This window comes from Vidua chalybeata, chromosome 26 (assembly GCF_026979565.1).
Source record: "Vidua chalybeata isolate OUT-0048 chromosome 26, bVidCha1 merged haplotype, whole genome shotgun sequence".
NCBI classification, from domain to species: domain Eukaryota; kingdom Metazoa; phylum Chordata; class Aves; order Passeriformes; family Viduidae; genus Vidua; species Vidua chalybeata.
In genome coordinates, this window is record NC_071555.1 from 2,706,777 (window position 1) to 2,730,834 (window position 24,058).

At 68.8% G+C, this 24,058-nt stretch overlaps 3 protein-coding genes across 4 annotated transcripts; 2 read left to right on the top strand and 1 right to left on the bottom strand.

Annotated features, from left to right (window-relative positions):
• Nucleotides 1-10,385: 10,385 nt before the first annotated feature.
• Nucleotides 10,386-11,522, top strand: SP6 (Sp6 transcription factor). The gene has a single exon (XM_053965247.1). The coding sequence runs from the start codon at nucleotides 10,409-10,411 to the stop codon at nucleotides 11,510-11,512; it is 1,104 nt and encodes a 367-aa protein (XP_053821222.1). The 5' UTR covers nucleotides 10,386-10,408; the 3' UTR covers nucleotides 11,513-11,522.
• Nucleotides 11,523-15,374: 3,852 nt separating this feature from the next.
• Nucleotides 15,375-20,033, top strand: SCRN2 (secernin 2). 2 transcript variants are annotated; one of them, XM_053965236.1, is made up of 9 exons: nucleotides 15,375-15,405; nucleotides 15,858-16,034; nucleotides 16,950-17,131; nucleotides 17,743-17,942; nucleotides 18,023-18,238; nucleotides 18,624-18,789; nucleotides 18,863-19,040; nucleotides 19,422-19,591; nucleotides 19,949-20,033. In XM_053965236.1, exons 2-8 carry the CDS (start codon nucleotides 15,864-15,866, stop codon nucleotides 19,578-19,580), a joined length of 1,272 nt encoding a protein of 423 aa, XP_053821211.1. In that variant the 5' UTR covers nucleotides 15,375-15,405; nucleotides 15,858-15,863; the 3' UTR covers nucleotides 19,581-19,591; nucleotides 19,949-20,033. The 2 variants fall into 2 exon arrangements, with proteins under 2 accessions (XP_053821211.1, XP_053821213.1); XM_053965238.1 differs by having other exon boundaries at nucleotides 15,379-15,405; nucleotides 15,863-16,034.
• LRRC46 (leucine rich repeat containing 46) lies at nucleotides 19,868-24,057 on the bottom strand. The gene is made up of 9 exons (XM_053965239.1): nucleotides 23,973-24,057; nucleotides 23,575-23,673; nucleotides 23,434-23,494; nucleotides 23,245-23,353; nucleotides 22,106-22,152; nucleotides 21,905-22,014; nucleotides 21,673-21,742; nucleotides 20,309-20,478; nucleotides 19,868-20,215 (listed from the first exon to the last, which is right to left on the bottom strand). Exons 2-9 carry the CDS (start codon nucleotides 23,603-23,605, stop codon nucleotides 19,887-19,889), a joined length of 927 nt encoding a protein of 308 aa, XP_053821214.1. The 5' UTR covers nucleotides 23,606-23,673; nucleotides 23,973-24,057; the 3' UTR covers nucleotides 19,868-19,886.
• Nucleotide 24,058: the final 1 nt, after the last annotated feature.

Here is a 24,058-nt window from a genome sequence, read left to right on the forward strand (position 1 = left end):
GGGGGGGTCCCTGCGGAATCGGGGGGGGGTCCCTGCGGAACTTGGGGTTCCCCCCAGGCCTCAGGGGGATGGGGGTCCCCAGCGCCCTCTCAGATTTGGGGTGCTGGGGGAGATCGGGGTGCCTGCAGGGTTTGGGGCGCCCTGCTCTCTTGTCGGGTTCGGGGGTCTCCAGCAGAGGTTGGGGTGCCCGGGGGGGTCCCCAGTCCCTCAGGAAGTTTTGGGGTGCCCAGGGAGGATCCCAAATCCCTCTGGAAGGTTGGGGTGCTCGGGGGGGGGGTTTGGAGGGGTTTGGGGTGCCGGGGGTTTTAGGGATCCCCAGCCCCCCGTGCAGACTTTGGGGTGCTCGGGAGGGTTCCCAGAGATCGGGGCGTTCAGGGGGTTCAGGATTATTGGGGGGGGGGGGGGTGCGGGGGTGCCGGATCCTCTTCTAGGAGGGGATCGCGGTTCCCTGAGAGGATTGGGGTCCCGTGAAGAGGTTTGGGGGTTCAGGGTGCTTGGAGAGTTTTGGGGTGTTCAAGGCGCTAGAAGGGATGGGGCTCCCCAATCCCCTCACAGATTTCGGGGACCCCAAAAGCGATGGGGCTCCCCAATCCCCTCACAGATTTCGGGGACCCCAAAAGCGATGGGGCTCCCCAAGCCCCTCACAGATTTTGGAGCCCCCAAAAGCGATGGGGCTCCCCAATCCCCTCACAGATTTCGGGGACCCCAAAAGCGATGGGGCTCCCCAATCCCCTCACAGATTTCGGGGACCCCAAAAGCCATGGGGCTCCCCAATCCCCTCACAGATTTCGGGGACCCCAAAAGCGATGGGGCTCCCCAATCCCCTCACAGATTTCGGGGACCCCAAAAGCGATGGGGCTCCCCAATCCCCTCACAGATTTCGGGGACCCCAAAAGCGATGGGGCTCCCCAATCCCCTCACAGATTTTGGAGCCCCCAAAAGCCATGGGGCTCCCCAATCCCCTCACAGATTTTGGAGCCCCCAAAAGCCATGGGGCTCCCCAATCCCCTCACAGATTTCGGGGACCCCAAAAGCGATGGGGCTCCCCAATCCCCTCACAGATTTCGGGGACCCCAAAAGCGATGGGGCTCCCCAATCCCCTCACAGATTTCGGGGACCCCAAAAGCGATGGGGCTCCCCAATCCCCTCACAGATTTTGGAGCCCCCAAAAGCCATGGGGCTCCCCAATCCCCTCACAGATTTTGGAGCCCCCAAAAGCCATGGGGCTCCCCAATCCCCTCACAGATTTCGGGGCCCCCAAAAGCGATGGGGCTCCCCAATCCCCTCACAGATTTCGGGGCTTCAGGCTGCTCGGAGCCTTTTGGGGTGTTCAAGGCGCGGGAAGGGATGGGGCTCCCCGGTCCCCTCACAGATTTTGGGATCCCCAAAACCCATGGAGGCGGGGGGGGGGGGGGGGGGTCCCTCACCCTCCCCGCTCCCCCCAGGGGCGCTGCCAGCCCGGGGGTGCCCGGGGGGTGCCGGGGGTGCCCAGCTGGCTCCAGCCCCCACGGGCCCGGCAGCTCAGCTCCCTCCCGCTGGAGCCAAATAATTGCCCGGTGCTTTGTTGCGCCGCGTCTGTGGCCGCGGGGCCTCCATTTGTGGGAAGCTGCAGCGGCGGGAGCCTCCCCGCCTCCCGTCCCCGCCCCGCTTACTCAGCCGCCCCGCAGCGCCGCCCCGACCCCCGCCCCGCACCCCAAAAAAAAACCACCCCGTTCCCGGGGTCCCCCCGTGTGTCCCGCCCTGGAGGTGGCGCGGAGCGGTGGCGGCGTTGGGGACGCTCAGGGACACCCGCGGGGACAGCGCGGCTGCGCTCGCGGCTCCTAAAGGGCTCCCGGTGGTGGGGACGCGGGGACAGCCACGTGTGGGACGTGGGGACACCTGGACGGGACCCCGGTGCTGTGTCTGAGCCCCCGAGAGGGACCCCGGGGCTGGCGGGGACATCCCCCAGTGGCATTGTCACCCCCAAGGTGGGGACCCTGCGACACCAGCCCCGGCTGGGGGGGGACATCCCCCAGTGGCACCGCCACCTCCCCGAGATGGGGACCCTGCGACACCAGCCCGGGCCGCCAGGGGACATCCCATGTGGCACTGCCACCCTCCAGGGAGGGGACCCCGAGCAGGGGTCCAGGGGGTCCCCGCGGGCTCAGCCCAGGCTGCCGGGGAGGGAGGGGACAGGGTCGCCCCCCGGGTGTGACAACTTGCAGGGACAAGTCGCGGCCTGTCGCTCCGTGCCTCAGTTTCCCCAGGAGGGAGCGATCCGTGTCACCGTGCCTGGGAAGGCGACATCGCCACCGTCCTGGGGGTGACACTGGCGAGCAGTGAGAGGGGACAGGGACGCGCTGGCTGGCACGGCACGGCTGCGACGGGGACACGGGGACAGCAGTGAGAGGGGACAGGGACGCGCTGGCTGGCACAGGGGACGCGGGGACAACAGAGCGCAGCCAGGCTGCACCGGGGGGTCCCGGGGCACTCAGAGAACACGGAGCGCGGACACGCCATGCCTGCGGTCCCTCTGCCCGCTGTCCCTGTGTCCCGTGTCCCGCTGTCCCCGCTCCCCGCCCGTGCCGGGCAGGTTTCCCCAGGCCGTGACTGACAGCCGGGCCGGCTGGGCGCAGATACGGCAGCGAGATTAGCACGGGACTAATTAAAACTCAAATTAAAAATCGCATCTAACCCTCCGCCGAGCCGCCAGCTCCGTCGCCGCGTCGCAGAGGTCGAGCCCCGACAGCAATTGCTGCTCCCGCTGAGGAAACGCCGCCTCCGGGCACGCCGTGACCCGGCCGCGCCGCGGGCAGGGCAACCCCGTCGCGATAATCGCGATAGAGATCTCTGCCGGGCTGGCAGGCGGCCCTGTGCTCGGGGAGCGGGTGGGCAGCGCCGTGCCAGCCGTGCCCCGGGCACGGCGCCTGGCGCGGGGCTCCGTCCTTGTCGCCGCGGTGGCGCGGCTGGAGGACAGCGAGGGGGCGGTGTCCTAGCGGTTATTGGGACACCCCCGGGGGGGCTGCGACACCCCCTGGGGCCGTGACACCCCGATAGTGTCTGTGACACCCCCTGGGGCTGCGACACCCCCCTGGGGGCTGCGACACCCCCTGGGGCTGCGACACCCCGATAGTGTCTGTGACACCCCCTGGGGCTGTGACACCCCCCTGGGGGCTGCGACACCCCGATAGTGTCTGTGACACCCCCTGGGGCTGTGACACCCCCCTGGGGGCTGCGACACCCCGATAGTGTCTGTGACACCCCCTGGGGCTGCGACACCCCCCTGGGGGCTGCGACACCCCCTGGGGCTGCGACACCTCCATGGGGCCTGTGACACCCCCGTGGGGGCTGTGACACCCCCGTGGGAGCTGTGACATCTCCGTGGGGCTGTGACACCTCCATGGGGGCTGTGACACCTCCATGGGGGCTGTGACACCCTCGTGGGGCTGTGACATCTCCGTGGGGCTGTGACACCCCGATAGTGTCTGTGACACCCCCTGGGGCTGCGACACCTCCATGGGGCCTGTGACACCCCCGTGGGGGCTGTGACACCCCCGTGGGAGCTGTGACATCTCCGTGGGGCTGTGACACCTCCATGGGGGCTGTGACACCTCCATGGGGGCTGTGACACCCTCGTGGGGCTGTGACATCTCCGTGGGGCTGTGACACCCTCGTGGGGGCTGTGACACCCCCGTGGGGGCTGTGACACCCTCGTGGGGCTGTGACATCTCCGTGGGGCTGTGACACCCCGATAGTGTCTGTGACACCCCCGTGGGGCTGTGACACCCCCGTGGGAGCTGTGACACTCCCGTGGGGCTGTGACACCCCCGGGGGGACCGTGCCACCCGGGGGGGCTGTGACACCCCCACGGTGTCTGTGACACCCCCATGGGGGCTGTGACACCCCGATTGTGTCTGTGACACCCCCACGGTGTCTGTGACACCCCCGTGGGGGCTGTGACACCCCCCCTAGGACTGCTCCACCCCGCAGGGCTGTGCCCACCCAGTGCCACCACCATCCCCTCCTCACCTGGCATCGTCCCCGCCGTGCCACCTCCAGCAGTCCCGGGGTCCCCCCCAGGCTCAGCAGGTTCAACGTCACCCCAGCGTCACCCCCTCGGGGCCGTCTGGGCGTGGGGCCCCCCAAAACCCGCGGGGAGGATCCGGGCACTTCCGCCTGTCCCCGTCTGAGGCCCCGCGGCCACCCCCGGGCTGTCCCCGCGGCGCGGGGCGACCCAGACGGCGCAGCCCTGTGGCAGCCGCGGCAGAGCCCCCCCCGGGGCACCCCGAGAGCGCGACCGGCACCCACCCGCGTGGGAGGGCGCGCAGGGACGTGCTCGGGGACAGGGATCAGCTGAGAGCCACGCAGTGACACCCCCCCCCCCCCCCCCCGTGTGACACAGCGACGGGGACAGTGACACGGGCACCCATTTCTTGGGTGGCCCCGGAGGGAATCGCCGCCTTCCCGGAGCCGGCAGCGTTCGGAGTGCTCGGCCCCGGGGCTGGCAGGGGGTCGGGATGTCCCTCTGTCCCCTCAGCGTGCCCCGGGGACCTGGGGGACATCGCTGTGCCTCTGTTCCCCCGCACACCTCCCCGACTGTGGGGACAACGAGGTGACCGCGCTGCTCCGTCCCTCTGTGCCTCCATCCCCCAGCCCCATTTCCCCTGGGGACAGCGCTGTCCCCAACCCCCAGTGCCACCCCCCGCCCGACCCTGCCCTTGTCCCCCTCGCTGTCACCCACCGAGGGCCGTGTCCCCCCCATGCCAGGCTCTGGGGACACCCCGAGGTCCCGCTGCCGTTTTGGGGAGCACCGACCCCTCCTGTCCCCACCCCGAACCCCCCTGTCCCCCCCTGTCCCCCCCCTCGGTCCCCTCTCCCCCGCTGCCTGATCACTCGGAGGGATTGGAGGCATTTGCCTCTTGCCTTATAATTTATGCAAATGAGCTCTGTAATTAGCCGTAATTTCAAGGCACGGCTCGGGGTTTCAGACACTCGGTGGTGAGAGGAGATCCCCCCTGGGATGCGCCGTGATTCCCTGCCCTGGGTGGTCCCAGCTCTGCTTGGGGGGGCTCCAGGAGCCCCCAGACCCCAAATCCTGGTCCCCAGTGCCCCCAGTCCTCCCAGTCCTGTGCCACCGCCTCATGCTGCTCCCACACTCATCCCAGCAGAATCCCAGCCTGGATCTGAGTTTTGGGATGGGTCTGAGGGTCCCAGTGGGGTTTTACCCCAAATCCTGATCCCCTCAGTCCCCCCAGTCCTGTGCCACTGCCTCCTGCTGCTCCCAGACTCATCCCAGCAGAATCCCAGCCTGGATCTGAGTTTGGGGATGGGTCTGAGGGTCCCAGTGGGGTTTTGGGGTGCGGTGCTGGTGGGATGAGGTGGTCGTGGCCCTCCCAGATCCCCACCCCTGTCCCCACGTGTCCCCCACATCCTCCCACCCTGCAGCCCCTCCTGGAGTGGGGAATGGCCGGGGTGGGAGTGCCTGGGATCATCCTGCACTGGGAGCACTGGGAGCACTGGGAGAAGCCCTGGAGCGAAGGGACGGGGACAGGCCACATGTGCAGGGTGGCTGAGGGGCAGCTGGGGACCAGGAGACACGGTCCCTGTTCCCTGTGGTGGCACAGCAGGGATGGGGACTGGGATGGGAACTGGGACTGGGATTGGGGATGGGAATTGGGGATGGGAATTGGGATTGGGATTGTGTTTGGGATTGGGATGGGAATTGGGAGCTGCACATGCCAAGTCTGCCTCAGAGAGCTGTTGGTGGCCACGATCCGGCCCCCAGGGCCAGCCAGGGAGCCCAAGGCCACCACCCAAACCCCAGCAACACTCGGGGGTCTCCAAGCTGGAGCAGCCACAGGAACAGCCCTGGATCCTCCTGGGCAGGCAGAGGAGAGGAAACACAGTGGGACCCTGAGATTGGGGTGCACCCAAATCCCCCCAGATGTGCCCTAGAGAGCCGCAGGCGTGTGCTCACCCCCATTTCTGCACAACCAGGAACCCCATCAGCTGCTTGGCCTGCCCCTTCCCATCCCGGGATCCCCATGGCGGGATCCCCATCCTGGTGTCCCCATCCCGGTGTCCCCAACCCACCATCCCCACCCCAGTGTCCCCATCCTGGTGTCCCCATCCCGTGTCCCCATCCCGTGTCCCCATGCCCAGTGTCCCCATCCCACCATCCCCATCCCGGTGTCCCCATTCTGGTGTCCCCAAACCACCATCCCCATCCTGGTGTCCCCATCCCGTGTCCCCATCCCGTGTCCCCATCCCATGTCCCCATGCCCAGTGTCCCCATCCCGGTGTCCCCATCCCGGTGTCCCCTCCCGGGCCGCCCCTCCCGGAGCGCGGCGGGGCCGGGCCGCGGGGCCGCGCTCAGCCCACAGGGCCGCCGCGTTTCGGTGGCGGCGGCGGCGGAGCCGTCCCTGCCGGGATGATGAAAACCAGGAGAGTTTTCCCCGGGGCCAGGGAGGAGCTCCCTGCACCCTCCGCCCTGGCCGGGCGCTTGCCAGGCTGGCCGGGAGATGCGGGCTCCCACGCGCCAGCCGCGATCCCGGCGCTGCCGGCCCTGTCCCGGCTCTGCGGGGCCGCCAGCGCCTTCTCCCGTGGGATTTGGGGACCTGGGGGCTCCCACCGTGCCCACCGGGGTCCCCGCGGGGCTGTGGTGGCCGCCAGCCGGGCGCAGGGCTCGGAAATGGGGACACGACGCGGCGGTGATTAAGTGGCTCCAGCGGCCGTGGTGTTGTCACCCGGCAGCTCCCGGGGATTGTCCCTCCCGGCGGCCTCGGGGGGGGGACACGGGAGACAGCGGGGCTGGAGACTCCCGGCCGAGCGGGGACAGGCTCGGCCAGCACCTCCCGGGCGCTTTTGGGCTGCCCCAAATCCGTCGGGGTCGCGGTGGGTCCTGTGTCCCAATCCCTCCTGCCAGCTCTGACCCCAAAATTGTCCCCTGTGTCCACCCCCGTCCCACTGGCCCCGCGGCGCAGAACCGAGGCGCAACGGGGGGCACCGAGCCCCCCACGGGGACAGGTGACACCCCTGCGGGCGGGAGCAGGCGGCCGCCTCTGCGCGCCACCCCCGGCGCGGGCACACACACCGGGGGTCCCCGCGGGGGTGGCGGGAGGAGAGGGCGGCCACGCCCGTGTGTCACCCCTTGATGCGGGGACAACTCCGGGGGTCTCCGGAGGGGGTGGCAGGAGGAGAGGGCGGCCACCTGCGTGTCACCAACAGGCGAGGGGGGGGGACAGCTGCGGTGCCGGGATGGGGGTGGGGACAAAAGGGGCGCCCGGGGGTCTCCGGGGAGCGGGGGGGGGGTGGCGGGAGGAGGCGGCCACGGGCGCGGGAGGGAGGCGGTTGTTGCTTTCTTCTTTAATTACCCCCCTGTTTGCGGTGTCTGCTGCGAACTTCCCGTCCCCTCCCTCCGCTTTCATCCGCCGGATCCTGGGACCGGAGCCGGCTCCTGTCAAGCGGCGGGGCTGCGGCTCTGCCTCCAAGGGTTAAAATCACCGGGGCCGGGGGTGGAGCTGGGCGGGGGGGCGGAGGGAAGAGCCGGCCGCCGGGCTGGGACCCGGCCATTCCTGCTCGCCCGGCCCAGTGGGTGCCCCGTCCCTGGGGAGCCGCGCGGGTCCCTCGGGGTCCCCTCGGGAAGCAGCGCCCGCGCCACGCCGATGAGGACGGACCCGCCGGGACCTCGCTGCCGCTAGACCCGTAGGTACCCCCGGTGCTACCGGGCGCGGGGATGGGACCCCCGGCATGGTCGCGGGGACGTGGCTGCCCTGACCGACGGCAGGGACGCGGCCGCGGCCGCTCCGGCCCCGGCAAGTCCCTGCTCGCCACCCCGCCGCGTCCGCTGGCCACCGAGCTCCAGGGCTCCCGGCCCCGCCACCCCCCGGGGCACCGCGCTGTGTCCCCTCGCTGCGATTTCCAGCGCGACCCCCTCCCCTCGGGACCGCGACTCTTCCCGTGGGTCTGAGACCCCTCCCGTGCTGCCGAGTCCTGCGGGGGGCTGGACAGGCTGGACCCCCCCCCCCCGCCGCCACCGGTGCGGCCCCGTTCCCCTCCCGAAACATCCCCGGGGGAGCGCTGCCGTGGGTCGGGCGGGGGGGGGACAATCCCGAACCCACCGCACCCCCCCGGCCCCGCAGCGTCCCCCCGGCCCCGGGGCATCCCCCGGGACTCGCGGCATCCCCCCCAAAGCCGCGGCATCCCCCGAGCCCCCGGGCCCGGCCCCGCCGCCGCCGCCGTGCCCCCCGTCGGGGCTCCCGGTTCTGGGGGCAGCGGCGCCCGCCCGGCCCCGCCGCGGGGCGAGGCACCGGCGGAGCTGGGAGACGGGGCCGGGCCGCCTCTGCCCAGCCCGGGCCGTGACTCACGGGACGCTTCACCCGCCGCTGCCTCAGTTTCCCTGCGGTGAAATGGCCAACGCGTCGCTGAGCCCCGCCAGGGAGGGAGGGAGGACGCTGGAGGCCCCTGGGGATTTTTGTCATCATTCCCGGATGGAAAAATGTCCTGGGAGGCTCCGTGCCCGGCTGGGGCAGGCCCGTGCAGGGGGGGGTTCTCCCAGCGCTCCCCCCATCCCGGTCGTGGCCCTTTTGCCCCGGTTTGGAGCTGGCACGGGAGGGGGGGATGGTGCCGCTGGTCACGGTGGGGCTGCACTGGGGGGTCGGTGGGACCCCCGAGCCGGGGGGGGATCGATGGGATTGGGGTGCTCCAGGAGAGCCCCGTGCTGGATCTGACGGGGTGGGAGCGACCCCGGACCGCGCGGGGGGTCCCGTCCCCTCCCGTGGGGGTTAGGGGGGCTGGGGGATGTCCCTCAGCCCCCAGATCTGGGGGGGCCCTGTCCGTGCCGGCTGCCACCCCAAAGCCCCGTGACGGGCTGGCACCGAGGCGCTCTGTGGCTTCGACCCCAATTTGGGGGAGCAGGGGCTGGGGGGGGCACAGGACCCCACCGAGCACCACTGCGGGTGGGAGCGATGGACCCCGGCAGTGCCAGCCCTCTCCGACCCCGCTGGTGTCCCCAGGAGGCGGGGACAGTCCCCAGGAGGGCGTCCCCAGGGTTGGGGTGGGGAGCAGGACCCCAAAATCTGCTCAGCTGCCACCCCGGGGGGCTCATCCTGCCACCAGCTCGAGGCCGAGCCCCCACCTGTGTCGGCAGCACGGGTACAGGCGGGTCCCGTCGGGGGGATTTTGGGACCCCCCCCCCCGATCTTTGGGGGTCCCCCTGCTTTCCTGGGTGACGCCTGGCAGGGGAAAACGGTGTCCCCGCGCAGCAGAGGGGTCTCCAGCATTGTGGGGACCCTGGAATCACAGCGTTGGCATCGGGGGGCACTGGGGGTCCGTTCAGGGGATCCCCCACCCCAAATCTTCCAGCACCCCCAAGTGTGTCCCTGAGGGTCTGTCCCTGTCCCACGCGGGCTGGGGGGAGCAGTGTGGGGTGGCCGGGACAAGGGGATGGTGACGAGAGCGGCCAGTGGGAGGGGGGTTTCAGGGAGGGGGGTCTCGGCCGCCCCTCACCGCGGCGCCGGCGGGAAGCCGGGGGGCGGGAGCCGGTGGCGGCAGGTGGATTTCGACACCGGGGTGGGGCCCGTCCCCAACCCCGTGGGGTTTGCACAGCTCCCGCTGAGTCACGGCCGCCCTGCCGGGAGCCTGCGGGTGCCCGGGGGTCTGCGGCTGCCCCGGGGGTCTGGGGGTGCCCCGGGGGTGCCCCGGGGGCGCGGGCGAAGCCCAGCCCCGAGCCCGGCTTCAAAGCGCTGCCGGGGGCTCGGCCCGCGGCTCCGCTGCCTCATCCCGCTGCCAACCAGCCCGGGGGTGCAGCCCCCCCAAAAAAACAGCCCGAGGGCTCCCAGCTGGGCCCTGGCCTTGGGGCGGGAGCAGAGGGGGGTGATGCTTTCCCAGCCCGGCTGGGATGCGGGAGAGACAGGTTGGCCTCGGGGGGTGCCGTGTCCCCCCGTGGGCGCCGTGTCCCCTCCATGGGCTTGGGGATGCCACCTACGTCCCCTTGGGGACCCAGGCAGTGTTGGGGGACACAGTCGGGGAGGTGGCCAAGCAGATGCTGGGAGGTTTCCGCGGATTTTGGAATCAGGCACCGACCCCTCCGTGCTGCAGACGCGACCCACCGGCTCCAGCGGCTGGCACAGGGTCCGCAGGGGGCGAGGACGGGTGTAAGGGGTGCCCCCCCCCCCCCCAAACTGGTGCCACTATCCCGGTGTCACAGCGGTGTCGCAGAGCAGCGCAACCCCCTCGCTGGGGGCTCAGCGACCCCCAAACCGCGGCTGCCGGGCGCTGCAGACGCCGCCGGTGCTGGTGCCGGTGCGCGCAGGGACGGGGGGTGCAGAGCCGCGCCCCCCCCTCCTCTCACAGCTCTTCTCCCCTCTCCCCTCTCCCTCCCCGCCCGCCCCGCTTGGCCCCGCAGGTCTGTGCGCGCCGCCGCCCCGCAATGCTGACGGCGGTCTGCGGCTCCCTGGGATCCCAGCCCTCGGACGCGCCCCGCGCCTCCCCGACCCACCTGGACCTGCAGCCGCTCCAGCCCTTCCAGCCCCACGGCCCCGCCGCGCCGGGGGCCCCCGACTTCGCCTCGCCGCTGCCCCCGCCCGAGCTGCCGCTGCCGGGGCCCGACGACGCCGCCTTCGCCGCCGCCGGCGCCTACGATCCCCATGGCCCCCCGAGGTTAGAGCTGCCCCCCGACGGCCCCGCCGCCCCCGGAGCCTACGCCAAGCTGCTGCCGGCCGCCCCGGACATGGCGCATCCCTACGAGCCCTGGTTTCGGCCTCCGCACCCCGGAGCCCCCGGCGAGGAGGGCGGAGGTGTCAACTGGTGGGAGCTGCACGCCGGAGCCAGCTGGATGGAGCTGCCCCCCGGGCAGGGCGGGGGGCTGCAGGTGCCCGCGCACCCCGGGCTGCCCGCGGGCCTGGGCGGGTACGGCGGGGGCGAGCACCAGCTCTGCGCGCCCCCCGCCCACCTGCTGCCCCCGCCGGCGCAGCATCTGCTGGCGGCCGAGGGGGTGAAGGCGCTGGAGGGGCCCCCGGAGCCGCGGGGGCCGGAGGGGGAGGGCGGGGGGCGGCCCAAGGGGGCCCGGCGGGCCGTGCCCAGGGGCGGGGGGCAGGCGGCGTGCCGCTGCCCCAACTGCCAGGAGGCGGAGAGGGGGGGTCCGTGCCCCGAGGGGGTGAAGCGCAAGCACCTGCACAACTGCCACATTCCCGGCTGCGGGAAGGCGTACGCCAAGACCTCCCACCTGAAAGCCCACCTGCGCTGGCACAGCGGCGACCGGCCCTTCGTGTGCAACTGGCTCTTCTGCGGCAAGCGCTTCACCCGCTCCGACGAGCTCCAGCGGCACCTCCAGACCCACACGGGCGCCAAGAAATTCTCCTGCCCCGTCTGCGGCCGCGTCTTCATGCGCAGCGACCACCTGGGCAAGCACATGAAGACGCACGACGGGGGCAAGGACGGGGCCGAGCCCGAGGGCAAAGGCGCCGGGGACCCGTCGGCCGCCAAGGGAGGCAAGAGGGAGCCGGAGGGGGGCACGGCCGCCCCCACAAACTGAGCCGCTGAGCCCCGGGGGGGGGACACGGATGGAGGTGGGGCGGGGGCCGGGGGGGGACCCTTCGGGGCCGGTCTCCGGAGGGATTTAGGGCGGAGGTGGGCGCAGGGCTGGCACCTTGTGCCGGGAGCGGTGGCGAGGCTGGGGACAAGCGCCGGTGGCACGGCCCCGGCCCCCGCCGCGGCGTTGGGAGCGCCGCAGCCGGAGCTGCCCCGCGGCGGTTTCACTTGTCCCGCTCCCGCTCTCCCGCCCCGGTTCTCCCTCCCGCTTCTCCCCCCCCCCCCCCCACCCCCCCCACACTCATCCTCCCCCGGCTTCCCAAATCTTTTTTTTTTTTTTTTCGGGAGGCTGCTGGCAGGCGGCGGGGCTGTTTGGGAGGAACATCAATGGGAGCCGAAGGAGCAGGAGCTGCCCGGGCACGTCCAGCCCAAAGGGGAGGAAGGAGAAGGAGAAAGGGAAAGAGGAGGAGAGCAGAAACCCGGGAGCCTCCGCTCGGGGAGGGCGGCCGCAGCCCCCCGGCGCCGTCCCCACGGTCCCCTCCAAACTGTGGCACCGCGGGCTCAGCCCCCTCCCCGTGCCAGCCCCGCTCTCCGGTCGCCCACGAGGTGTTGGCACAGCCACCCACGGGCGACGCGCGGGGGGTCGGGGGCTGGCGACATCCCCCTGCCCCAGCTGGGGATGCTGAGCTGGCCCCCACACCTTGGAGCCCCGCTTTGGCAGTGGGGCTTGAGGATGTGAAACCCATTTTTAGTCTGAATCGTGGCTAAAATGGGGAAAAAGGGGGGGGCGGGGGAAGAAGTCCCGCGTGAATGTGAGCCGTGGGGAGTTCGGGAGGGGGGCTGCGGGGGCCGCGGCGGGCGAGCGGAGGGCGGCGGGCGGTTGCCCAAGCGCGCACCTGCAGCTTTCCCACACCCACCGCCGCGGCCCCGGGCGGGAAGCACCGGGGCGGCCGCGGGCCCGGGAGAGCCGGGACGGCCGCATTCCTCCGGCCTGGCACGGCCGCGCTGCCCGCCCGCCGCCCCGGGACCCCCGCCCCTCCCTGCGGGGCGTCCCCCACCCCCGGGCGAGCTGCCCGCGCCCCCCTTGTCCCTTCTGGGGACCGCAGCCGTCCCCCCTGTCCCCTCAGGGACCCCGTGTCCCGTCCGTGCATGCTGCCTGTCCCCCTGTGGCCCCGTAGCCGTCCCTCCCCGGGATCCCGTAGCTCCAGGGAATTCTGCCTGGCCCCCCGTGCATGCTGCCCGTCCCCCCGGGGACCCCGTGCCTGTCCCTTCCCAGGTCCCTGCACCTCCCGGGGCCACCCCGGGCCTTCCCCCACCAGGGACCCCGTAGTTTTCCTGCCCTGGGGTCACCCCCTGTCCCCAGGGCACCCCGTATCTGTCCCACACCCCTGGCTGGGGGTCCGTGAATCTCGTTTTTTCGATCTTTTGGGGTCTTACACCCCGATTTTGGCAGAACCCCTCGGACACAGGAGACACTAAAGCCGGGACCTGGGGAGGGGGGTTTTTGGGGGGGGGTGGGGTTCACTGGCTGCTCAACGCACCCGGGGGTCCCCCCGGCGCTGCCCCCCAGCCAACACCAGTTCAAACCAGTTGGGAATCTGGGGAGGGAGGGAGATTTGGGGGGCGCTGACCCCCCGGTACGGCCCCTCCTGGGGGTTCTGGGGGGGGGCTGCCCAGGCTTGGAGCACCCCGAGATCGGGGGGGAAGGGGTAGAGGTGAAGTCAAGTGGGGTCCGTGCCCAGAGGGCGCCCCGAGGCCTTCGGTTTTGAGTGTTTTATTATTATTATTATTAATTATTATTATTAATTATTAATATTAATTATTATTATTATTATTATTTTATTAAGGTGAAGCCAGGCTTTGCCGCTCGGGCAGAGTGGATGTCCCAGGCCGAAGCTGTGGCCGTGGGCTGTGCGGATGGGCAGGGGTCGGACCCCTCAAAGGGTTCCATCCCTGTCCCCATCCCTGTCCCCATCCCTGTCCCCGTCCCCAGGGATGTGAGGGGCTGGCAGCAGCCACCCCCCCGCGCCGTGGGGCAGGGGCGAGCCGTGGGGCTGGGGTCCCCCAGCACGAGGTGAAGTCTCGCTGGGGGGGGTCCACGAGGACGTGTCCCCAGCCCCAGCACGGCCACCGCTGTCCCTCCGCAGGACTCGGGTGAGCTGGGCTGTCCGCAGCTCTCGAAGGACGTCCCCGACTCCGGAATTTGCCTTTTCCAGCACAAAATTCCCCCCTCGGCGTCCCCCAGATGGGATTTCACCTCCCAAACATTGGGGGGGCTCAGGACCCTCCCCAATGTCCCACAGGGTGGCACCAACGGGACTTCAGCGGCCGAGCCCGGCTCCAGCAGCATCTGGGGGGGGTTCCGGCCTTTTGGGGAGCCGCAGACTGTGGGGGGCTGCACCAGGGGCACCCCACGGGTGGGCTGGGGGGGGTCCCACGGCCACGCCGGGACTCGGGGTTCAGCCTCAGCGAGCTGTCCCCGCCTGGCTCAGAGCCGGGGGGCTGCGAGGGGGGGGGCCCAGGTGCGCTCAGCCCCCCCAGGTGCGCTCAGCCCCCGCAGCCCCGGGGCTCTGCCTGCCGCGATGGGGCAATGAAGGCTGTAAAACCGGGTGGGGAAGGACGGCGGCCGGGAAACCAGTCCAGCCTGCTGCGGCGTGGGGATCCCGGCCCCGCGCCCCGAACCGCCGCGTCCCCCACCCACCCCCGGGCCGCCTCCCCGGGGCAGGGAGGGACCGGCCCGGCCGGGGCCCCGGGCTGGGGGCGGCTGCGGGGGGATGGAGCGGGGTGGCCTCGGGGGTGCCCGGCGAGGGGAGAGTTTGTGCTGTGAAGAGGCTGCGGGGCTGTGGGGTTTGGGTTTTGTACTGGAATAAACACCGCGTGTTTTCCACGCTCCGGCTCTCCGGCTCCATCCCTGCCGAAGGACGCGGGGGTCCGGCACCCTGACCCCAAATTTTCGCTGTCAAATGATTCAGGGGTTCGGCAACTCGACCCCAAATTATCCCTGTCAAGGGACTCAGGCACTCCGACCCCAAATCAGCCCTGCCCAAGAGACTCACGGTCTGGCATCCCGACCCCAAACCATCCCCACCAAGGGTCCCAAGGGTCGGGAATCCCGACCCCAAATTATCCCCACCAAGGGTCCAGCACCCCGACCCCAAATCAACCCTGCCGAGGGACCTGAGGGTCCGACATCCTGACCCCAAATAATTTATTTCAAGGGACCCACGGGTCTGGGATCCCGACCCCAAATCATCCATTCCAAGGGACACACGGGTCTGGGATCCCGACCCCAAACCTTCCCCACCGAGGGGCTCAGGGGTCCCCCCCAGCCTGGCCTCGGTTCTCCAAAGCTTCTCAGGACGGGGACAGCGTCCGGGGGCTGCCGGTTGTGGGGGTGACACGGGCTGGGACCAGCCGAGCCCCCCGCGAGGGTCCCATCCTGCACCCCCCGGGCCGGGAGGGTCCCCCCGCGGGCAGGGCGCTGCCCGGCAGGTCCGTCCGCATACCGCGGGCCGGGCGGGGTGCTGCCCACGCCGGTGCTGCCCGCGCCGGTGCTGCCCACGGGGGCGCGGGGGTGTCTAGGGGGGTGCCACCCCCGCCGGTGCCGCCCACGGAGCTGTGGGAATGCGCACGGGGGTGCTGCCCACGCGCGGCTCTGACCCACGGGACGCACCCGGGTCCGCCGTCCCTCATCCACGGGAGGAAATTCGGGATCCTCGTCCCCGGGCTCTTTTGGGAACCTCCCCCCGGCCCACGCGGATCCCGGTGCCGGTGCCGGTCCCCGCCGCTGCCGCCGTGCGGCCTCCGGCCACCGGGCGCCGCCGTCGCACGGCCGGGGCTGGACAGGGCGGGCCGGGGCGGGCCCGGGCAGCGGCGGAGGTGCGGAAGCGGCGGCAGGTCCGTGGGGACGGGAGGCCCCCGCGGGGTCCCGGTTACCGGCGCTGTGAGGGAGGGGGTCCCGTCCGCGGTCGGTGCTGGGAGGGTCCCGGTTACCGGGGCTGCGAGGGGGGAGGCTCCGCTCGGTGCGGAGCTGCGGGGTCCCGGGGCAGGGGGGTACCCCCCAGGTCACCCCGCCATGGGGTCCCTGATGTCCCCCAAGTTTCAGGGACCACGTCAGCCCCAGAGCGACCCTGGGGACACATCCAGGACAGGGAGGAGGGGTTGCCATCCCCCTCGGTGCCTCCAGCCCACCCTGCCGTGGGGTCCCTGGTGTCCCCCAGCTCCAGGCACCTCTTCACCCCCCAGCCGCCCCTCCACTCTCCCCCCGTCCGGCCCCAAAGGGACTCTGGGGACACATCCGGGGCAGGGACAGGGGGTTGACATCGCCCTCGGTGCCCGCCCTGACCCAGTTTAGGATGGCAGGGCATGGTCCTGTGCCCTCGTCCTGTGACTGCTTCGTGGCACTGCCACCGCACACGGCGTCCCCCGCCGTCATCTTCGGCAAGAACGCCGATCGTCCCCGAGACGAGGTGCAGGAGATCGTCTATGTCCCCGCTGCCACCCACCGTCCTGGGGACAAAGTCCAGGTGAGCGCGTGCTGGGGCCAAAGGGGCTGTAGGGGCTGTAGGGGTCAGTGCATCAGGTGCCAGGTGCCAGGTCACCCGTGTGTGTCCCCCCACTGTGCAGGGCCACCATGGCTGCAGGGACCGAGCACTGGGTGTGCCAGGTGTCACCCCTGTGTCCCCCCAGAGCACCTCGGTGTGCCAGGGTGGCTGCAGGGACAGAGCACTGAGCGTGCCAGGTGTCACCTCAGTGTGCCAGGGTGGCTGCAGGGACAGAGCGCTGAGCGTGCCAGGTGTCACCTCAGTGTGCCAGGGTGGCTGCAGGGACAGAGCGCTGAGCGTGCCAGGTGTCACCTCAGTGTGCCAGGGTGGCTGCAGGGACAGAGCGCTGAGCGTGCCAGGTGTCACCCCTGTGTGCCAGGGTGGCTGCAGGGACAGAGCGCTGAACGTGCCAGGTGTCACCCCTGTGTGCCAGGGTGGCTGCAGGGACAGAGCACTGAATGTGCCAGGTGTCACCTCAGTGTGCCAGGGTGGCTGCAGGGACAGAGCACTGAACGTGCCAGGTGTCACCTCAGTGTGCCAGGGTGGCTGCAGGGACAGAGCGCTGAGCGTGCCAGGTGTCACCTCAGTGTGCCAGGGTGGCTGCAGGGACAGAGCACTGAACGTGCCAGGTGTCACCTCAGTGTGCCAGGGTGGCTGCAGGGACAGAGCGCTGAGCGTGCCAGGTGTCACCTCAGTGTGCCAGGGTGGCTGCAGGGACAGAGCGCTGAGCGTGCCAGGTGTCACCCCTGTGTGCCAGGGTGGCTGCAGGGACAGAGCACTGAACGTGCCAGGTGTCACCCCTGTGTGCCAGGGTGGCTGCAGGGACAGAGCGCTGAGCGTGCCAGGTGTCACCCCGTGTCACCCCGTGTCACGCCGTGTCACACCGTGTCCCCGCAGTGCACGTACCTGGAGATCGAGCAGGCGGAGCGCACGCACGCCGTGGTGCTGAGCCGCCCCGCCTGGCTCTGGGGTGCCGAGATGGGCGCCAACGACTGCGGCGTCTGCGTGGGCAACGAGGGCGTGTGGACCCGCGAGCCCCTGGGCGAGGCTGAGGCGCTGCTGGGCATGGACCTGGTGAGGTGAGGATGGTGAGGAGGGTGAGGATGGTGAGGATGGTGAGGAGGGTGACGGTGGTGAGGATGATTAGAATGGTGAGGAGGGTGAGGATGGTGAGGATGCTGAGGACAGCCCCATGTCCCCGTGCTGAGGACAGCCCCGTGTCCCCATGGTGAGGACAGCCCCGTGTCCCCATGCTGAGGACAGCCCCGTGTCCCCATGGTGAGGACAGTCCCGTGTCCCCGTGCTGAGGACAGCCCCGTGTCCCCATGCTGAGGACAGCCCCGTGTCCCCGTGCTGAGGACAGCCCCATGTCCCCATGCTGAAGACAGCCCCGTGTCCCCATGGTAAGGACAGCCCCGTGTCCCCATGGTGAGGCCAGCCTCGTGTCCCCGTGCTGAGGACAGCCCCATGTCCCCATGGTGACGACAGCCCCATGTCCCCATGCTGAGGACAGCCCCATGTCCCCATGCTGAGGCCAGCCCCGTGTCCCTGTGCTGAGGACAGCCCCATGTCCCCATAGTGAGGCCAGCCCCATGTCCCCTGGTGAGGACAGCCCCATGTCCCCGTGCTGGGGCCAGCCCCGTGTCCGAGCTGTCCAGCCCGGCGCTCTCTGATGACACTCCCGGCGCAGGCTGGGTTTGGAGCGGGGCGGCTCGGCCCGGGAGGCCCTGGAGGTGATGACGGCCCTGCTGGAGCGCTACGGCCAAGGCGGCAGCTGCAAGGAGGAGCCGGTGCCCTTCGTGTACCACAACACCTTCCTGCTGGCCGACCGCAACGAGGCCTGGGTGCTGGAGACGGCCGGGCGCTACTGGGCGGCCCAGCGGATCCGCGGTGAGCGGGGACTGGGTGGGACCGGGAGCACCGGGTGTCCCGGAGCGCCCCGAGTGACCCCTGGGCCCCGGCTGGCGCAGAGGGCAGCCGCAACATCTCCAACCAGCTGAGCATCGGCAGCGAGATCACGGCCGAGCACCCGGGGCTGCGGGAGCGGGCGCGGAGCCAGGGCTGGTGGAGCGGGGCCGGCGAGTTCAGCTTCGCCCGGGCGTTCTCCCTGGAGAAGCAGCCCCCGCGCATGGAGGCGGCCAAGGCGCGGTTCCACGCCGGGAGGGAGCTGCTGCAGCAGCACGCAGGTGGGGACAGGGTGGGGACAGGGATGGGGACAGGATGGGGACAGAATGGGGACAGGGATGGGGACAGGGATGGGGATAGGATGGGGACAGGGATGGGGACAGGATGGGGACAGGGATGGGGACAATGATGGCGATACCCGTTCATGGCTCCCCAGGGGCTGCTTCCACACTGGCAAGAAGCTCTTGTGGCAGCACTCAGGTGGGGACAGGGATGGGGACAGGGATAGCCACCCATGGCTCACCGAGGGCTGCATCTGTGCTGGCACATCCCCAGTTCCTGGGGACAGGGCCTGGGGTGGGGACGGCCACCCTCGGCTCGCCCACTGCGTCCCCACTGCCCACGGCCGAGCTGGCAGCGCTGAGGTGGCCCTGCCTGTCCCTCCAGGTCACATCACGGTGGAGACGTTGATGTCCATCCTGCGGGACAAGGACAGCGGGATCTGCGTGGACGCGGAGGGGTTCCGCACGGCCGGCAGCATGGTGTCCGTGCTGCCCCGCGACCCCGCCCTGCCCTGCGTCCACTTCTTCACCGCCACCCCTGACCCCTCCAGGTGAGGCCGGCGGTGGGGACAGGGATGTGGCGCTCCCAGGAATTCTGCTCTCTCATCCCAACTTCTCCTCCAGGTCTGTCTTCAAGCCCTTCGTCTTCGTGGCCGGTATCAAGCCGGCGCCGCAGGTGAGATCCCCGACCTTCCTGCAGGATCCCGCCAAGCAGATCCCGAGGTTCCAGAGCTCCGTGGATCGGCGGCACGAGCTCTACCGCCGGCATCAGGCGGCGCTGGAGCTCATGGAGCGGGACTGGGTACTGCAGATCCCACAGACCCTGCAGATCCCACAGACCCCACAGATCCCACAGACCCTGCATATCCCACAGATCCCACAGATCCCACAGACCCTGCAGACCCCACAGATCCCACAGACCCCGCAGACCCCACAGACCCCACAGATCCCACAGACCTCGCAGACCCCACAGACCCTGCAAACTCCACAGACCCCGCAGACCCCACAGACCCCGCAGACCCTGCAGATCCCACAGACCTCACATACCCCGCAGACCCCACAGACCCAACAGAACTCACTGACCCTTCCCCACCCTGCAATGGGATCAAACTCCGAGCTCTCTGACCCCATCCTGGATTGGCCCAGACTCCCTGAGCTCTCTGACCCCCCCCGATCCCATCAGGAGCGGGGCCAGAAGCTCCTGGAGACGCTGCAGGAGCTGGAGCAGCAGGGCCTGGAGGGGATGCGGGAGCTGCTGCAGGGCACCGTGAGCCCCTGCCCCGAGGAGCTGGCCGACCTCTTCTTCGACTGCGTGGAGGCTGAGATGAAGTTTTACACCTAAACCCCACACAGGTGGGTGGGCTCGGCTTCCCCCACGGCGTTTCTCATGGATAGGGAATCACAAAACATTCCCAGAGTCCGACCTTGACTCTTCCTGACTCCCTCCGTGGGTGCCAGCCCCCCAGTTTACCCCGGAGAAAGCACCGAGAGGTGACCTCAGCCTGGAACGAGGGGCAAGGGGAAGGACAGGGATAAGGGATGGGATTGGGAGTCCTGCCCACAGCCCTGTGTGTGCTTTGCCCCATTTCCAGCCCCTCAGGATGGCTGTAGAGTGGCATCCAGCTGGACTGGGGTGGGAATAAAATCTTTATTCCGGGCTGCTGCTGCAGGGGATTTGGGATAACTGCCCATTTCCTGCTCCTTTGGCAGGAGTCTCCTTCTCCAGAGCCTCGCCTGGGGGCTGGATGGCCCCGGGAGCTCGCAGAGGTGACAGCGGTGCCCCTGGGTTCCCCTGGGGACAGAGCTGGGGACACGGCCGGGGTGTGGCGGTGCCGGCGGCTCCGTCCTGCCCCGGGGCCAGCAGCAGAGCCCGGCGCTCCCACAGCTCCTCCAGCCGGGCCCGGTGCTCCTCCAGGCTCGTCCTCCGCCGCCAGCGCACCCGCCCCGCCAGCTCCCGCCGCAGATCCACCAGGAAATCTGCCAGGGAGGCACGGAGGGACAGTGTGCCAGGAGATGTGGCACTGCCAGCCCTGAGAGCCAGAGCGCCGCGTGTCTGTCCCCATCGGGCACCTTTGTCCACAGTGAAGGGAACGCTCAGCCCAGGGAGCAGCTCTTCCTCCTCCTCCTCCTCCTCCTCGCTGCTGCAGGAGCCTCCTCCCGCCTCTTCCTCGGCCGTGTTTCCATGGACGGGCTGGGAATCCAGCTGCAGGAGCTGGGGCAGGGCTGCCACCACCACATCCCTGTGGAAAAAAATGAAGGAAAAGCCAAATTTTCTGCAGCTGTGGGATTGGGAGTGGGTGTCCCATCCTCCCTCAGCCCACCAGAGCCTGAGGGAGGAGAGCAGGGATTCACATCCCTGGGGTTTGAGCAGGGATTAAAATCCTTGGGGTTTGAGCAGGGATTCACATCCCTGGGGTTTGAGCAGGGATTCACATCCCTGGGGTTTGAGCAGGGATTAAAATCCTTGGGGTTTGAGCAGGGATTCACATCCCTGGGGTTTGAGCAGGGATTCAAATCCCTGGGGTTTGGAGAGCAGGGATTCACATCCCTGGGGTTTGAGCAGGGATTCACATCCCTGGGGTTTGGAGAGCAGGGATTCACATCCCTGGGGTTTGAGCAGGGATTAAAATCCCTGGGGTTTGGAGAGCAGGGATTCACATCCCTGGGGTTTGAGCAGGGATTCAGATCCTTGGGGTTTGAGCAGGGATTAAAATCCCTGGGGTTTGGGAGCAGGGATTCAAATCCCTGGGGTTTGAGCAGAGATTCACATCCCTGGGGTTTGAGCAGGGATTCAAATCCCTGGGGTTTGAGCAGGGATTCACATCCCTGGGGTTTGGAGAGCAGGGATTCACATCCCTGGGGTTTGAGCAGGGATTCACATCCCTGGGGTTTGGAGAGCAGGGATTCACATCCCTGGGGTTTGAGCAGGGATTCACATCCCTGGGGTTTGAGCAGAGATTCACATCCCTGGGGTTTGGAGAGCAGGGATTCACATCCCTGGGGTTTGAGCAGGGATTCACATCCCTGGGGTTTGGAGAGCAGGGATTCAAATCCTTGGGGTTTGGTGGGACAGGCTGTGTTTGATGTTTCATGTAATAGTTTGGGTGGGAAGGGACCTAAAATCCCATCCAGTTCCCTCCAGGGACACATTCCACTATCCCAGCGTGCTCCAAACTGTCCTGGGACACTTCCAGGGATCCAGGGGCAGCCACAACTTCCCTGGGAATTCCATTCCATCCTCTCCCCACCCTCCCAGACAGGAATTCCTTCCCAAAATCCCCTCTGGCAATGTGAATCCATTCCCCCTCGTCCTCTCACTCCATCCTTTGCCCAAAATCCCTCTCCCAGCTCTCTTGGAGCTACTGAAAGGCCACCATTAGGTCACCCCGGGGTTCTCCCAGTCTCGGGGGGTCGTTCTGCCCCCCCTGACCCACCTGTATCCGTCCTGCCGGGTGCACTGGTTCCCTGTCAGGTCCAGGATCCGGAGGCTGCGGGGCAGCTCCTCTGCCGGGATAAAGGGAAAGCACCGAGGGGCTGGGAGCCAAAATTCCTGCTCCCCCCAAACCCCCCAAAGCAGCAATTCACCCCCCACACCCAGGGAAACTGAGGCAGGGAGGGCAGGAAGGGGGATTCCGCACGTCCCTGGATGGGTTCCTGCTTTCCCACCTGTGTCCAGCACCTGGATCAGGTTGTGGGACAGGTCCAGGGCGCTCAGGTGGGGCAGGCCCTGCAGGTTTTCCACCCTCTGGATGCGATTCCCAGCCAGGCAGAGGAACCTGGAGAGCACAGGGAGGGTGAGGGGGGGATGTCACAGCCCCCCTTGGCTTCCCCAGCCAAGGAAATCCTTGGGAGGAGGAGCTGCTGTACCTCAGGCTGGGAAAAGACTCCAAATTCTCCATCTTCTCAATTTGGTTCTGGAAAATAAAATAGAAAAAACCCCAATGTGTGGTTGGATTTTTTTTTTTTTTTTTTTTTTTTTTTTTTTTTTTTTTGCCTACTGAGTGAAAATTCACATTTTTGGGAACACTCTCGGATTGCTCCAACCAATCCTGGGGGCAACACAGGAGATTCTGGAGAGGACATGGAGAGATCCCAAAATTCAGGGCCCTGAGCCGAGTACCCTCATGTGGGTCTGGGAACACTGGAATTCCAGGGGGGTTGGAATGGGGGGAGGCTCAGAGAGCCCCCGTGGTGGGACTGGGGAACAAAACTTTCTGGGATGGAGGGAAACTGATCCCTTCTGGATATTGGGGAGGGAAACTCGAGCAGAACCAGGGGTGCCTGTGGGATCAGAACCAGGGGTGTCTGTGGGATCAGAACTGGGGGTGCCTGTGGGATCAGAACCGAGGTGTCTGTGCCCCCAGGAGCAGAACCAGGGGTGTCTGTGGGGTCAGAACCGGGGGTGTCTGTGGGAGCAGAACCAGGGGTGTCTGTGGGGTCAGAACCAGGGGTGTCTGTGGGGTCAGAACTGGGGTGCCTGTGGGGTCAGAACCGGGGGTGTCTGTGGGGTCAGAACCAGGGGTGTCTGTGGGGTCAGAACCGGGGGTGTCTGTGAGATCAGAACCAGGGGTGTCTGTGGGATCAGAACTGGGGGTGTTTGTGGGGTCAGAACCGGGGGTGTCTGTGAGATCAGAACCAGGGGTGTCTGTGGGATCAGAACTGGGGGTGTCTGTGGGGTCAGAACTGGGGTCAGAACTGGGGGTGTCTGGGGGTGTCTGGGGGTCAGAACCGGGGGTGTCTGTGGGAGCAGAACCAGGGGTGTCTGTGGGATCAGAACTGGGGGTGTCTGTGGGGTCAGAACTGGGGTCAGAACTGGGGGTGTCTGGGGGTGTCTGGGGGTCAGAACCGGGGGTGTCTGTGGGAGCAGAACCAGGGGTGTCTGTGGGGTCAGAACTGGGGGTGTCTGTGCCCCCAGGAGCAGAACCGGGGGTGTCTGTGCCCCCCAGGAGCAGAATCGGGGGTGTCTGTGCCCCCCAGGAGCAGGCTGGCCCCAGCCAGCTCCCCACCTGCTGCAGGTAGAGGCTGTGGATCTCCCCCCGCCTCCGGAGCCTCCCGATGGAGGAGATCTGCTCCCGGTCCAAGCGGATGGTGCAGGTGGGCAGCGGCCCCGTGGAGCTGAAGGGACACGGTGGGGGGGAGGTTTTGGGGTGCCCTGAGCCCCCTCCCTGCCAGCCCAGGCTCTGTGGGGTCCTCACCGGGTGCGGGCGATGACGAGGCTGTCACTGAGGGTCACTCCTGGGGACGGCTCCTCAGGGGCTGCGGGAATTCAGAGTGGGGGTCCAGGCCAGGGCTGCAGCCCCTCCTGCCCGGGAGGAGCCCCCCAACGTCTCGCTCACCCCCACAAAGGGTGTCCCCTTGCTCAGCCATGGCGGGGATGGCCCGAGGGTCCTTGTCCCCTGCTCAGGGGCGCCGGAGGGTGTCACAGCGTGACAAACCTGTGGGTTGGGGATGTCAGTGGGGAAAGGATTCCTGGGATGGGGGTCAGGGCTGGCACCCCACGGTGGGGCACAGGAGCTCTGTATCCTGGAACTGGAACTGGGGGGATCAGCGGGGCCAGGAGCCCCGGTCTGGGGATCTCAGAGACCCCCGCGATGGGGCCGGGGGGGTCACCAGGACCAGGCCCCACTGGACGGGGGCTCTTAGAGACCCCTGAGATGGAGCCACGGCAGCTCAGCGGGACCAGGCACCGCGGGTTCGGGGCTCAGAGACCCCCGGAGAGGCCAGGGGGGCTCACCGGGACCGGTTCCCCGGGTTTGGGGCTCAGACTCCCTCACTTTGGGGGGCTCCGCGACCCCCGGTCCGCGCTCCGAGCGCCCAGGC